This window comes from Rhamphochromis sp. 'chilingali' (assembly GCF_963969265.1).
Source record: "Rhamphochromis sp. 'chilingali' genome assembly, chromosome: 5".
Taxonomy (NCBI): domain Eukaryota; kingdom Metazoa; phylum Chordata; class Actinopteri; order Cichliformes; family Cichlidae; genus Rhamphochromis; species Rhamphochromis sp. 'chilingali'.
The window spans coordinates 7,652,636-7,667,129 of record NC_137932.1 but is presented as its reverse complement, the minus strand read 5'-3'; the positions used below and the strand labels follow the sequence as shown (position 1 = coordinate 7,667,129).

Genomic DNA, 14,494 nt, shown 5'->3' with positions numbered 1-14,494 from the left:
TAAGTTTTTACTTCCTCCAGATTTGGGAACAACCAAGGTCTTTTGCCAAAATCTATGTTGGACTGTATAATTCTAACGGCTCTCTCGTTGAGGACGTCTTTCCTTTGAGTCAGCAAAGTGCAACAGCTTGGTGAAGTCTGCAGGAAGTCCATTTTGCATCTTGCATATTTAGGTCTGTAAAGGTATTTGTTTTGGAAATTTAAATGACAAGTTTGTTTTCTTGGAAAAAAAAAAAAAGTAAACGTACAGAAATGTGTTTGGAGGTGTTTCATGAATCCACAATGTTCAGCTATTAAACTGAAACAGGTCTGTAAAATATAATTGACTTGTTTGTTAAAAAGTTGTTTTAAAAAAAAAAAAAAAAAAAAAGCTGAATGAACAGCCTCTATTCAGTCATTTTTCACCATTTGGGAGAAAGCTCCGGTCGCCCTGGAAAGAGCTGCTTGCACGTTTGCATGCATTAGAGGGTCGTGATGGAGGAAAACGCTAGACTGTCTTAGTTTTATGACTTTCCCATCTATGTTTTCACAGTGATAACATTAAACTGGTAAATATGAGTCATTCATTTCAGGTGAATTTCATATTTTCCATGAAATCCAAAGCATGATTCCCAGATCAGGCTTCCTCAGCCACACTTCCCGAGTTGCTCAACATCAAGCAAACAGTCATGTGAATAATTTCTACATCATATTGGAAAGTTTTTCAAACTTGACAAAAATGGTCTTCCTTGATATTCAAATACACAGTTTTGACACAGCAGTGACTTAATATGCACTAAAATAATTAGGATGGGACTTTTTACTCTGTTAGACATTTGTGCAAAGATTAGGAAATTACACTTCATATCTGAAAGGTCAAGGTTGGACATGCACAGACCTAACCTGCAAATTAACAGGGAAAACAAGCATGAGGAGGTAACTCTAGTTTTTATTTTGAAATGGGTTGCAATGCAATGAGGGCACAAAACACTTGTACTATTACAGTCAATAATATGGTTACAAAACAAACATTTACATAATAAATTAATATATTGCAGTACCACATGAGACAGTAAACATTAAACCCCAAACTTGGGAATTATATTGCATTAAAAAAATGAGTTATTTGTTAACTGTACAAAGATTTTCAGGCATTTACAAAGGCAGCCTCTTATTTCATTGCTTGTTGTACATATATAAATATAAATCTTTCAATTGGTAGTTGAACTGATATGTCTGCTGAGCAGGCCGGATGAGAGGCTCTGGCCTGAGACGAGATCTTTCAGTGACCTCTGTGCTGACTGCCATGTCATTATAAATCAGTGTTTTATTTACACAGATGGCATTAAAAGCTAGTTTAATTCAAGCACTTTCCTAACTAGATTATGACAAATCAATAGACACCTTTCAAGATATGATTTAAGTATTTCGCTGCCTCTGATTTTAGGACATCTGATTACTTACCACGAGTTAAAACTATATAAAAAAAAAAAAACTCTGCTTGTCCCTTTAATCTAATATCCATATGCTCCTAAACAGACAAATCATTAACCATAAGAAATGTGTTTGCAACACTAAAGTGCATGCAGCACATGCTTGGTTGCGAATGTTTTCTTAGCTGGCAAAAGTAGAAACAGGTTACATATAAATAGTCTTAACACAGCACTACAAGCTTTTGACTTCCTTTACAAAATAAATGACCCCCTATTCATTTAAGCAACCGTTTGTGCGGTCCCCGACATTCATCATCTTCATCACTCCCCTTTCCGAGAGCGAGGCGTTCGATTATTACCCAGTAAAAGACAGATGTGTTAACCACAGCTATGCTATTATAAGAAGACCCCTACAACAAGCAGATGCTACTGCAGCCTCTACAGATGTTACCTGCGCTACAGCTGCTGCTATGACTGCAGAGCATACTACATGATTCTGAGCGAGTTCAGCCGAGTGGCTGCTATGCATGAGAACATTTCTAAGATAGAAGTGCAGCAAGCTCCAAGTTTAGCTGCTAAAAGACGACTCAGGAATGTCAGCAACTTTCTGAGGATGATTTAAACTACTAACACTGATGATCGTACCTGAGAGCTAGGCTAGACCTGATCTGACAGTGTGTGGTGCACCTGTAGCGGCTGGTGTTTCGAACGTTAGCGTGCCAACTTGCTGAAGACGCGGTTGGTTTTAGAGGGGCAACTCCTGCCAGTAAGTATTGCACTTCCAGAAAGACTTGGAAGAAAGCCCAGACTAGTGCAGATCCTGAAGGTTTTCTCAAGCCTGGGATGAAATAACCTTGGTGACATCATGTTAAAGGTTCGCCAGAGCCGCCGAAGACATTACACAGCAGTTTTGCTTCACCACACACTAATCTACTGAGACGTACTCTGTGCTACGACAGCACACGATCAGATCACTGACGGAGTAAAGTGCTACCACTAAAATTTAACTGCTAAAGATGTAAGAGACTGGTTTAAAAATGCCACAACTAATAACAGATGCTTAACTATTTACTAAATCTGACTTCATTTGAGCTACAACACCAAGCTAACATACAATCAGACAGACTGGTTGCCACTAATGCTGAACTTTACCACATGAGGTATCTGCAGACTCGTGAAATGACACCTCGTGGGGAAGTGATGACATTGGTGGGAATGGGGAGGTTACTACTTGAGGGCTCAGAGGTCAACAGACTAGATTTACAAAATGTTTACAAAGTCCCTTATCTCACTAAAAACACCCCCTTATCCAAAAATATGCTTTACATATTTGTTCATCCAGCTACGACTTTAAGTCTTTCCACTTTTTTTCCCTATTTAAAAAAAAAAGAGTTCCCCAAACTGTGCAATTTCTTTCATCATATACAAAATATTTCATCTTAACATTCAGCTAACAGCTACTAACGAGTGCAAACCCTAAAGCAACATGCAACAACATCACTACCTACAGTTTTGCATTTTTAAATTAAAGGGTTTGTTCCTTGATCCTCACCAAGCAGTTTTCAACCTTAAGACGCTGTCATGATGTGCAACCATCAACAAATGCCATTAATGCAATGGATTCCTACCGAGGAAATAACAAAACAAGACTTCATAACACGACTTGCCCGGCACTTTGAGATTCACAGATTCTGCCCGGATTCGTTTTTCCTGTCAGGCATGAACTACACAGATGCAAATTTCACCTCACACAAGCTTGATGACGTTGCACGCAGGTTGAACTTTTGTTATTTTCCTGACTGTTCACAATTCAAAAAAAAAAAAAAAAGCCCTGCACAAACCAGGAAGTGAAGTGTTCAGACTAATACTGATTACTGGCATCTATAGACAAGTTATCATGCAGTCAGAACATACATAGAGATGTAGTACTCAAGCATTAAAAAGTTAAAAGTTACATTGGAATATACGAGTCAAGGAGAGTTAAAATCCTAGGATCAACAGAGTTTTAAAAAAAAAAAGTACCACAAGGAAAGAAAGTCTATGATGTGGAAACTGGGGGCCACTTTGTGGGTTTTTCCTGGATTACCAGAACCCTCTTCTGATGGTCCAGTGGATGGTTCTGGAAACAGGAGTGTCGCCTTTGACTTTACGTGGGACAGAGGACTGTGGAGAGAACAAGAGCAGAAATGCCCTTTACTTTATTTGCACAAAGGAGAGCTGCACATTAGGCAAAAGCAACTACAGCACGGACCCAGTGAGTGAAGAGGAAATGGTAATTACAGGTGAGAAGCACACATGAACAGGTAGGTACCACTACAAGCTCGCAGTAAAGGCAAAATATGGGTGTGCTTTTGTGTTTTAAGAGGAAGTGTAGAGCAGCAAACAAGCACCACAGTAGCGAGGAGGGAGTGAGGGGACGGCTGCTGCTTCTGGGCATAGCTAAGGTCACCAATGCGCACAGAGAGAGAATTGGATCTGTGGTCACCTCTCAAACCTCAGTTTCCACTGCTCTCATACCAGAGCTACCCCCAAAGGACAACGCGGCACAGGTGAAAGACAAAGGAAGTACAGGTCAACACTGAAGGGTGGCAAGGAAACGATTTCTCTTCTCCTTTAATTAACCTTTGTACAGTGGCCTACGTTTCTGCACTCTCAGCTTCCCTAAAAACAAAGAAGGGAACTCTGCGTTTCCCCCCTTTTATTACAAAACAGAGTGTGGGTGTCTGAATAAAGTCACCTGATTGTGAGAGAGATATAAAATTTGGACTGTTTTTTTCTCCGTTTTAGTCAAATTATAGACTTGATATAAAGTCTTAGTGCTTACCTTTGAGAATATAGTCTGTTAGGAGGGCAGGTACTTTCTCACTGTCATCCCTCATGGCATGGAGGACTAGAATGAAGACAGCAGCTTTTTACATTTAGAAAACAACCACACAAACTGACAGGTTAGCCCCAATCAAACAGCAACACCGGGTTAGCCTGGTAACACAATATTATTTTACTGAATGTCATTTTATCTGGGTTGGTGCAGATGAAAAGAAGTTTGTCCAACTGATAAAATTCACACAGGTTTGAATTGTAATCATCGAATGTAAATTGTTGTTTACTTCATATATGAATCCAAACACCCTCCAAATGATGATGCAACACATTTGCGTTTCTCTGATAAGACTTTCGACTCACTCTTTGTGAGGATCTGGAGATCTTCTACAGACGGGGGGCCTGCTTTCTTCTCATAAGGGATCACTGTGGTCAGGTACTGCAAAGAAAGTCAATTATGTCAAATACAATGACACAGCTACAAAAAGCTACCGTCATGCTTCACGCCAAAATAAAAAAAATAAAAATATGATATCTGTGAGCGCCATGCAGATCACATGAACATGTGGTAAATATTTGGCTGCTGGTTGCAACCTTTCAGCAGCCGCTCAGAGAAAATGTTTACTGAAGCGAGGGTAAAAAAAATAAAATAAAAATATCAGATGAATGAGACGTACATGCTGGAAAAAAGAAAAACATTTGACAAAACACAAAGATAAGAATGACTAAAGTGAAGGAAAAAAAGAATAATTAAAAAATAAATAAATAAGAAGAAGACAGATTAAAACGATGGCAAGCATGTGTTTGCAGCTGCACAAAAGGAAGCAAATATGGCGGCAGGACAAAAAACAAACAAACAGAAGAAGCAGAGAATTTTATCTGCAGTGGAAGTGGAAAGAGGAAAGAGCAGGGGCACCTGTTTGTCCCCTCCTGTGTTGCCAAAAGTTTGACGGAGGCCATTTTGAATGATATTGGAGAGTCCCTCCACAGTGAGGAGCTACAAGAAGCGAGAGGAAGATAGAAGAAGCGAGAGATGAGAAGGATTTGGTTTCAGTGCGAAGAGAAGGAGAGCGCCTGGCAGAACCTTTGGTGCTGTGATGAAAGATTCTCACACATGCAGACCGTTTATCAGGTTATGCATCTCTCCTCATAATTTAAACACTTTCATCAAAGTCATGCATGTCTTCTTCCACAAGCGTGACCACGTGACTCACCGTGCCGGGTATGTGCGTGCTGGCCGTCCTCTGCCCGTTGGGCCCCGTCGTAGTCGTGTGCCGGATTTTCTTCTTCTTTCGCAGCAGCTCGCGGTGCTCCTTCTGTCTGTTCTGCACTTCAATGAGCAGTGAGATGAAGCTGTTCTTCACCTGGATACATGCAAAAAGACCAAAACAAAATTAAAAAAAAAACAACTGTTTAATTGTGACCACACTACCCTTTGCTATTCTCATTAAAATAATTATTAATATGCCAGAAATCTATTTTTGGATGCTTCAAAGAAAAAAACAAACAAACAAACAGAACGGTGTGACAGAATCGTGACAATGACAAGTCAGGCTAAAAATAAAGCTGCCAGCAGTTCATAGGCTTGTAGAAAACTGTGAGAGCTGCTGCTATAAAACAAATAGGTTATCGATTAACTGTCCTTTCACATTAGGCTTATTTACCTCAAAGTACTACAGAGCTTTTCTGACAGGCTATTATTTTTTTTGCCGCCATTTGTCATTGCCTGAACGTCATTGCCTTGCTGTGGATTTAAAAAAATAATTAAATAAATCAAAGTACCTCCTTTTCATAGTCCAATTCATCTCGCAGAGCCAGAGCCTGGATCAGCTCCTCACTGTAGCGACGAATGGCCGCCTCCACTTCCTCCAGAGTCTCAGTCAGCTCCGACACGGACATCTGACGCAGCCCTGAGGACCGTGTGAACATACGAGGAAGGAGGAGAGTGAAGATGGTGTACGTGGGTTGACGGGTGTTCACAACGAACAGCAGTTTACAAAATCCTTACATTGTATCAGTTACTTCAGTGCTATTACAAGATTCACATGTGTAATAACCAGGTTACAAGCATCTGCTGTACCAGTTTAAAAGGAGACAAAGAGGCATTATTCATTTAAAGGTGTATTATGCAGCAGTGTTTGAGCAAGCTAGAGCACGAATGCTGAGAGAAAGAGAGACAGCGCGGCTTTAGTGAAAACAAATGTCAATCAGAGAAGATGTTGTTATTTTTCTATTGTTTCGGTAAAGGTTAGGTTTCAACGCACAAAAAAACAAAATAAAAACAAAAACACGGCCATGCCTCCATACAAATATGGAGGTGTGGCCTCTTTAAACAAGGTTTCTTCCTTGTTTAATGGGAGCTTTCCTTCCCACTGTTACCAATTGATTGCTCATAGGGGGGTCATCTGATTGTTGGAGGTCTCTCTATTATTGTGGGTTGTTAATGTTACAATTTAAAGGCACCTTGAGGCAACCATTGTTGTGATTTGGTGCTAAAACTTAACTGAATTGAATTTGAGGGTAGCGTTGCTAACTTAAGCTTCCTTGTGTCTTTTTTTTTCTCTCTTATGACATGGAAATGACTCCCAGTCTTTCACTGAAAAAAAAGACATCTTACAACCCACTAAGATCCAGACTTAAGAAGATGAGAAGCGAGGATGCTTCTGGACGTGCCGATGGTCTGACGTACACATACAGCACTTCTAAAAGTAGCACAGAATGACGCCAGTTATCACAGATGTTGTGGAATCGATTACTTCTCATTAAGAAGCTTTGCATCCTCTGTTTTCGTGTCTCTTTCTTGAATGTCTTTCTAGGTCTCGCTGGGAAAAGTTGAGATCCAAGAAGGAGATCCAATATGGGGGAAGTCAGCACAAATGAAAGCACCGATAGAGGTGCTTTCATTTCCACGACACAGACAGAGAGCAGAGGATGAGACAGTGATGTAACCTGGTCGCAACATTTCTTTTTTTAATAGACTCCTGCCTACGCAGCCCTCATGCTGATACTGGCTGGGGGCTACACGCCCACTGCCCGAAGGTTTCAGCAAAAAAGATCCTGAAGGCCATGAAATAATACACCTCCACATAGTTCCAGAGGGTAACAATAAATTATAGATTATGGATTGCCATGTTTTAAGTCTATACAGTGTTTGTTGGGGGAAAAAAAACCCCCCACAGAATTTACACTTGAATGTTTTTAAGTCAGACAAATATACAACCTACACAAAACCTTTTACGTCTTAAACAAATTTAATGCGAGAAATGAAGAAAGAAGGTATTTTGGCAACATGTTGTGTAGCTTTACTTATTTTTATTCCTTCAAATAAGAGTAAATGTTTAAATACTGCAGACAAACATTGTGACACTCACAGTCCTTGTTTCCAGTGTTTGAAAAAACCCAAACCCACTAGAATCTGCAGTTAACAGATGCAAATACCTGAAACAAAATGGCCTTAAGGCTTTCTGTGTACAAATGCATATTCCACCCCAGTTGAGCATTAGGCAGATATACGCTTGTAATTATATAACATTTTGGGGCAACACACTTGCTGTTTGTCCGCATTTGTTACGCGTTATGTAAGAATGTTATCAGACGAGTGCATGTGCCTGACCATTTCTTCACGCACTGGACAGCGCAGACATGAGGAACGAGCACGCCACCATCAAAGCGTTTTGCCTTTAAAGCTTTATGTTGCTGCAATTTAGTGGTACACGGTGATACTCACGGTCCTCGTAGCTGGTGTTGGACCCGGAGCGTTTTAGAGCATTGAGGTCTTGAGAGAGCATGGACAAATCGGACTGTGAAGGACTCTCATCGTCCTCTGGGTCTGGAGACTCCTGCATCATCTCCTCTATCTCCTCAATCACCTGTACAAAAAACAACAGAGGTGGGCGGATCAATCCAAATATCAATAGTATCGATACCAACGCTGGTATTGGTATGGGGGTAGAAACAAAATGTCTAAATTAAGCATGTAGTCCACTAAATTGTGTTAAAAAATAATTCATTTTGAAAATGAAAAAACATTTATCCTCACCTCCTATTACAACTAGCACCATGCTAAAGGCTTCATACATTCCCTCACAGAAAACATTATTGCTAGTTCACGTAAACATAGGCTGAAATCAGAGTCCTACGGTCCCCAATCATGGGGATAAGGTGAGTGATTTCAAGAAAAAGCAGCAGAACCCAGTGTGTGTTTACATGACCAAAACGATTGGAACAACTGTTCTGATCTATATTGACATGATGATTTTTTATTGTAGTGACGAAAACGTTTTTCCTACTCTGTCACGTAAAAATAATGCTGCTTTGACATCCATGTTATGGTGCCAATATCCAAATCTCTGCAGCGAAATAAAAGTGCTCCTCCTTATTCATATGAATTTGGTGCATCTCTAAGAAAAACAAACAAAATCAAAATCATAGGGCAATGCTTTCACTTTGAAATGGTGTTACATTTCTGTGAGTTAAGACATCTTAGTACACAAATAAGCTGTTTATTCATCTTTTTGAGAGCAAAATATAAAGTCTATCACTCCATTGTACCTGCATGATGGATGCGAAAAAAACCCTGAGCTACAGGATAGCATGTCTTTTGAACATTATTGTCCCAAAGCCATGATTGCTAAGTGAATCTATTGGAAACACATCTTTAGCCAAATGTGACTGCGTTGAGGATTTCAGTGCATCTTTGTAAGCTGGATAGATAGACTGTGTTTTCTGCTCTTCATAAGATGCAAAATATGTCAATTCTACTGAGGCACAATTATCCACATCAAAGTTTCTTTAACATCTGCCAAAAGCACAACACTGCTGTGCTCAGGTGTGAATGTTTTACCTGCTCAGCTGTGAAAAGCGGCTCGTCGTTGATGCACGAGACGATGATTGAGTGCATGTCCATCTGCTCCCTCAGCTCCTCATCGTCAGACAGATCTAAAGATTGGTTATCCAACTTCTGTCCCAGGGGAAAGAAGCGAGGGCAGAGATTGAGAGACAGATAGGAAACTTGGATGAGACAACAAACAGGTGGTTAAGTAGATTGAAGGCAGAGGGTTCAAACTGATTACCGATCTGTGCACTTCACTTTTAGAAATGTATATCTACTGTGTGTTATAAACATCGGACATGACATTGGACCGTGTTTGCCTCTGCGGTACCTCGTGTTCGGTGAGGTTGAGGGAAGGCAGGTGTAAGGAGCGAGTGTGCGATGTCTTCCAGTCCACCGGCATCACATTGCCGTAGTTATCCGTCAGAGCGTTCCACACCCTGGAGCAAAGACAAGCATCCGTGACGCAGTTAGGATTGGGTATTATGAGAAATAAAGAGAAGTAGTGAGCAAAACAGAGAAGGACGGGTGAAAAGTAGTTTTATCTGTACACAGGACAGATAGCGTCCTTCTCTTTTTAGTATGACACATGATTACTTGGCACTTTTTGTGTCCTGTTCTCTGACCACCCCCTCACCACTTCAACATGTTCTTGCTGCTGAATCACACCGAAGCCGCTGATAAATGCGACAGCTCTAACAAACACGTCATTTGCCCAGGGTCTGCTGAAATGTGACGAACCAGTGGTTAAACTATTGGTTCTCCAATTATTTTCAGAATTTTTACTATTAGAGCTCTTTCTGAGTGTGTGACTAACACTGGGTGATTTGGGGGGGGGGGGGCCCTTACAGTGACACCAACAGTCTGTTGAATGTTTACAATATTGTGCAGCATTCGAGTTTGGCAGACAACTTAGCAGAGACGAACAGATGGTGGCACGGAGTCTGTTCAACACGACAAGTTACTGTTAAACACAAATCCAGCATCATGCATAAAAACATATTTGTTAACAGACTCTCAGCAGGCTCGGAGGATTCTTGTGAAATGGATAAAGGTTAGGTTCAATTATATAATTACTGCGGGAAACTACTTTCATCTAGTCCCCCATGGGGTACTTTTGCGTGTTTTTTTTTAAACTCTAGGACAGAAAATCAAATCAGCTCAGGGTTTAAACTCAACTCAAGTGTGCATGCATGAGGTTCATTTTTTCCCCTCCTCTTTTGGCTCTGCATGTGCGAGCACAGAGAGGATGGATGCTGTGAACCCATGTGTCACAATGGCTCTGCATTGTCATAGCCTCTTGCTCATCCTCGGAAACACAAACACACAGACACACACAGGCAAATGTTTATATAACATGCACATTTCTCCCTGAAGTGCTCATGCACAGCTTGGGAAGCGTGGGGCTGTTGGGTTGTTCTAAATAGGGCAAAGGCTGGCAAGGAACTATTTTTTGTGCCTTGAGCACTGACGCCGTCTCTGCCACGTGAGCGTGTGCCAAAACGCACCATTAGCTTCAGTTTCACCGAGTGCATTTGCATTTTAAAAACAAGCCTGGTTGTTATTTCAATTGAAATTTTCGATCGGTTTGTTTTTACCTCAGTGCTGAGGAAATTTGTCCGGATTACTTTAAGAATACGTATATGCTTGCAGGGGTACAAATATATATAATTTTTTTTACCCACTTTGTTTCAAGCACACACACATTTGTTATCCGCAGTTCGTCTCAGGCATGGTTTTGCCAGAGAACTCGTTAAGCGTCTAGGCACGTCCCGCAAAAGTGCAGTCATCCAGAAAAGACTCTCACCGAGTCTGGCACTGCTCTTTAGGCTTGACTAGGCTGCTGTCCAATTATTACGTTCCCCGCTTCCTGTTTCTTTACCTACAACAACCATAAATGTTTTCTTTCCGCTGTCATGCCAGCTTCCCCACAGGATTCCACTGATCATTAAGTGAGACAGACTGCTACTTCTTTTTGCTGTGACAAGCTCTCTGATGTGCATAACTGTCTGTGTGTTGCACTGAAGTGGAAAAAAAGAAAGAAAAGGATAAAAATCAAAACTGGGTGCTCAAGCAGAGTTTTGTATAAGTCTACGCACAATCCTCTGGACCCTCTGTCTGTGTCAAAAACTGTTAGAAAAGGTTTATGGAGGCTTTTGAATCTTAGGAAAGTTGTTCTGAATGGGTCACACATCCACCACTGTTTCCTGAGAAAAAGCAAACTCTGATGCCTCTAATTATAAGGAGGGGGACCTGTACAACCTGCAAATCCAATTTTAAAACTTCTTAGTGGGTACGTCTCACTCCAAGTAACTTTTGGACAAGTTGATCACAAGGGTACGGCAACCTTTACAGCCTTAACTGTGTGCTACTATTTTGTGTGTCTAAAAAAAGACATGATAAGTACACTTATGTTTGTGTGTTATCAATTTATCCTGTGTTCCGCTATAATCCCTCTATAAAAGCAGAAATCCATGGCTAACCTCTGTTCTGTTCATGTCAGCAGTAGGAAAGCTTCCCCGCATCGTGTGCTTGCATCTTACAGTGCCACAGTGTTGAAATATTAGTTACAAAAGGGAGGAGGAGAGTGACTCATGCAGTCAAGACAGCTTAGTAGTTAAAGTGACAACTACACTGGCTGCAGGGCTGATGTGACTTGCCGCTTTGAATTAATAGAAGGTTTTCATGTAAATGTGTGTGTGCCTGTGAGATACAACATAAACTAAGTACCTCCATGTGGAATTTATAATAAATAAATAAATAGAAAACATTTTACTGATAAAAACCACCGAGTGACCTTGACATCACCCACTTGGGTTCCTGGACACCCATTTTGAATCCTCCTTTAAAGTTTAGAATTTTGGAACCATCAGTGACAATCTAGGGATATTAAGCACACCCAAACAGCAATCGTCAAACACAAGACAGATGCTCCAGAATCATGTGGCTTATGCATAAGCTATTTCAGCCTAAACAGAACCATACAATTATAAAAATGACCACTATACAAGACAATACAAGAAGGTATCTATCCAGCAAATGAGGGAAATATTTACTCAGGTACAAAAAGTACTGCAGTTAGAAGTGGGATGGTTTTTCCTGTCTTTCTGTCTGCTCCCATTAGAAAGAATGCAGGCTTAAGGCAATTTCACACCTGGCTATGTAGTCCACGGTGAGACCAGATGTTGAAGTCAATAGAAGGTTTTGATAAATTCTTATTTCATACCCAGTTATTTCATTTACCATGACATTTTGTGGATTTTCTTCTTTTTGTTGCCCATCCCACTGTTTTTAAACATTAATCTAGTGCAAGGTGCATGTGGCACAGCAGATAATATATAATAAATAAATACTGATAAGCCACCATAAGTGAAGGAGGCTGACATCAGGGTAGCAATAAAATCTATGAATACTTGTCTCTGTATCCAGAAAGAGGAAACATCATGAAAGCCAAAAGCAGAAACTCTTTTGTGTCGTGTGAGAAAGGCAATTTGAAAACAGGAGGAGACAGAGTATTTGCACAGGGGTCAACAACTATTCAGTTATTCCCAAATGTACAATTTAAGGATCACTAGTTTTATGGCCAACATCAAGCAGTCCAGCATGAAAACCAGCACTGTTAACGTGGCATCAACACGTCCTCCACACATAAATAGCTCTTGATTCCTTCTTTAGATAGCAAAATTTTTTTGTATTTGTTGCTTGTAAAATGCTATTCCTTCTTAAAGACCAACTTAACGAGTCAAGCTGTGACAGATAATGGGTTTAACACGTTCAGTTATGTGTTATCGTAAGTGTATTCTGGCTAAATATTGCATAGCACTGATTGAAGCTAGCTAAGATTCCCATAGTGCCAATGTAAGGTTAGCCTGGAGAGGCTAAAGTGGTTAGCTAGCCGGGAGATTAAAAGTTAGCGTTAAGAAAACTGGCGATAAAAAAAAAAAAAAAAAAATCACACTCACTCGTCGTCTTTCAAGTAATTATCCTCGGTGATAGGTTTAATGGGAGCTATGTTTTCCGTCGTAGTGTTGTAGTTTCGGAAACACACTGTGAGCTTCTCGTCGAAGTCGTGGACAAGGTCCTCCATCGACTTGAAGCTGCAGATCTCCCCAGAGAAACTGTTGTCCAGATCCGAGAAATCGTCTAGGCCCGACGAATCACCCACGTTTGAGTTCAGCTTGTCTAGTGGGTCGACCACGTCCGAGGACGGCTTGAATTCGTTAAAGTCCTGCCAGTCCTCATCAAAGTGGGCTAACGGCGCCGCCATGACTGCCGTGGATTCTCGGTTCAGTTAGAACCGTCGATGTTCTCTCTGCTTTCGGCTTAGACTCTCGACCAGACTGCGAGAAGGAGACACAGAGGAGAAGCGGGGTGGGCGGACCGAGCCGCGTGACGTCGCGGCGACGTCCCTCCCCTTTTCCATGGAGCAAAACAAACACGGCAGGTGTCGTGCCAAAAAGTGATCCATGTGTCGAAAAATTAGGTTCCCGGTGTTTCTATGTTGTTTTCTTGAGTTATATCTTGTTTGTATGTACTGTTACCCTGTTGTTTTAAATACCGTCTGCTTTTAGGCTGAGAACTACCACACAAGTTCGTTCTGTGACTGCATGGCAATAAAGAATCTTTGTATCTACAAAAACTAATTGCAGCTTTTACCTTGTGACAGGAATGATCTCATGAGAATATGTTTGACAGATTACTGGACAAGAAGTCATTTATAACAGATCACTTTTTGGCATGTGATCATTGGAGTCTTTACTATGGCCAGTACTCCGACGACATAATCATCAAATCATTTTAGCAACCCCGATAATCTTTCATCCATCTGCACAAAACATATCATATATATCATCATATATATATATATATATATATATATATATATATCTTGTTAAAACCCAATGTATTTTTTAAAATCTGAGTAAATGACATGTAAACAAGTAAATGTCATGTCAATGACTACTTTCTCGCCTGTTATTGTGGGACAAATGCCATTTGTAGTTCGAAATTAACCAGCAGGGGGCGAAAAGGGCCAAAGGATCCAGTTTTTTTAAGCTCCTAACTGTAAATATTCAGGTATTATATATGGAAGCCTTTTTCCGCCTCTGAAAAAAAGAAAAGAATAAAACAAATGCAGTTTGAAAGTCAATATTTTGGGTTTGCGTTTGTATCTCGAAATTTGGACATTCTGACATAGGTAACTCAAAATTGAGAGACAATAATGTGGCATTTCAACTTAGCTCTGCATGGCAATTGTATTTATGTATCTATTTTTATTTTTTTACTTTTTGCTAAGGTGAAAACAAGCTTCCGTAATCATGAAAGAATTGCATGTCTCAATATAGACCCGATATTTCAAATTCCAATTCAAAGGTGCTTTATTAGCATGAAAGTCTCTAACACAATATTGCCAAAAAAGTCAAAGTACAATT

At 40.4% G+C, this 14,494-nt stretch overlaps 1 protein-coding gene across 2 annotated transcripts; it reads right to left on the bottom strand.

The window, feature by feature from the left end:
• Positions 1-907: 907 nt before the first annotated feature.
• Positions 908-13,425, bottom strand: fez2b (fasciculation and elongation protein zeta 2b). 2 transcript variants are annotated; one of them, XM_080882019.1, is made up of 10 exons: positions 13,025-13,425; positions 9,394-9,502; positions 9,075-9,191; positions 7,959-8,100; positions 6,014-6,141; positions 5,446-5,595; positions 5,148-5,228; positions 4,595-4,670; positions 4,236-4,301; positions 908-3,574 (listed from the first exon to the last, which is right to left on the bottom strand). In XM_080882019.1, exons 1-10 carry the CDS (start codon positions 13,327-13,329, stop codon positions 3,558-3,560), a joined length of 1,191 nt encoding a protein of 396 aa, XP_080738145.1. In that variant the 5' UTR covers positions 13,330-13,425; the 3' UTR covers positions 908-3,557. The 2 variants fall into 2 exon arrangements, with proteins under 2 accessions (XP_080738145.1, XP_080738146.1); XM_080882020.1 differs by lacking the exon at positions 5,148-5,228.
• Between the last annotated feature and the right edge of the window lie 1,069 nt (positions 13,426-14,494).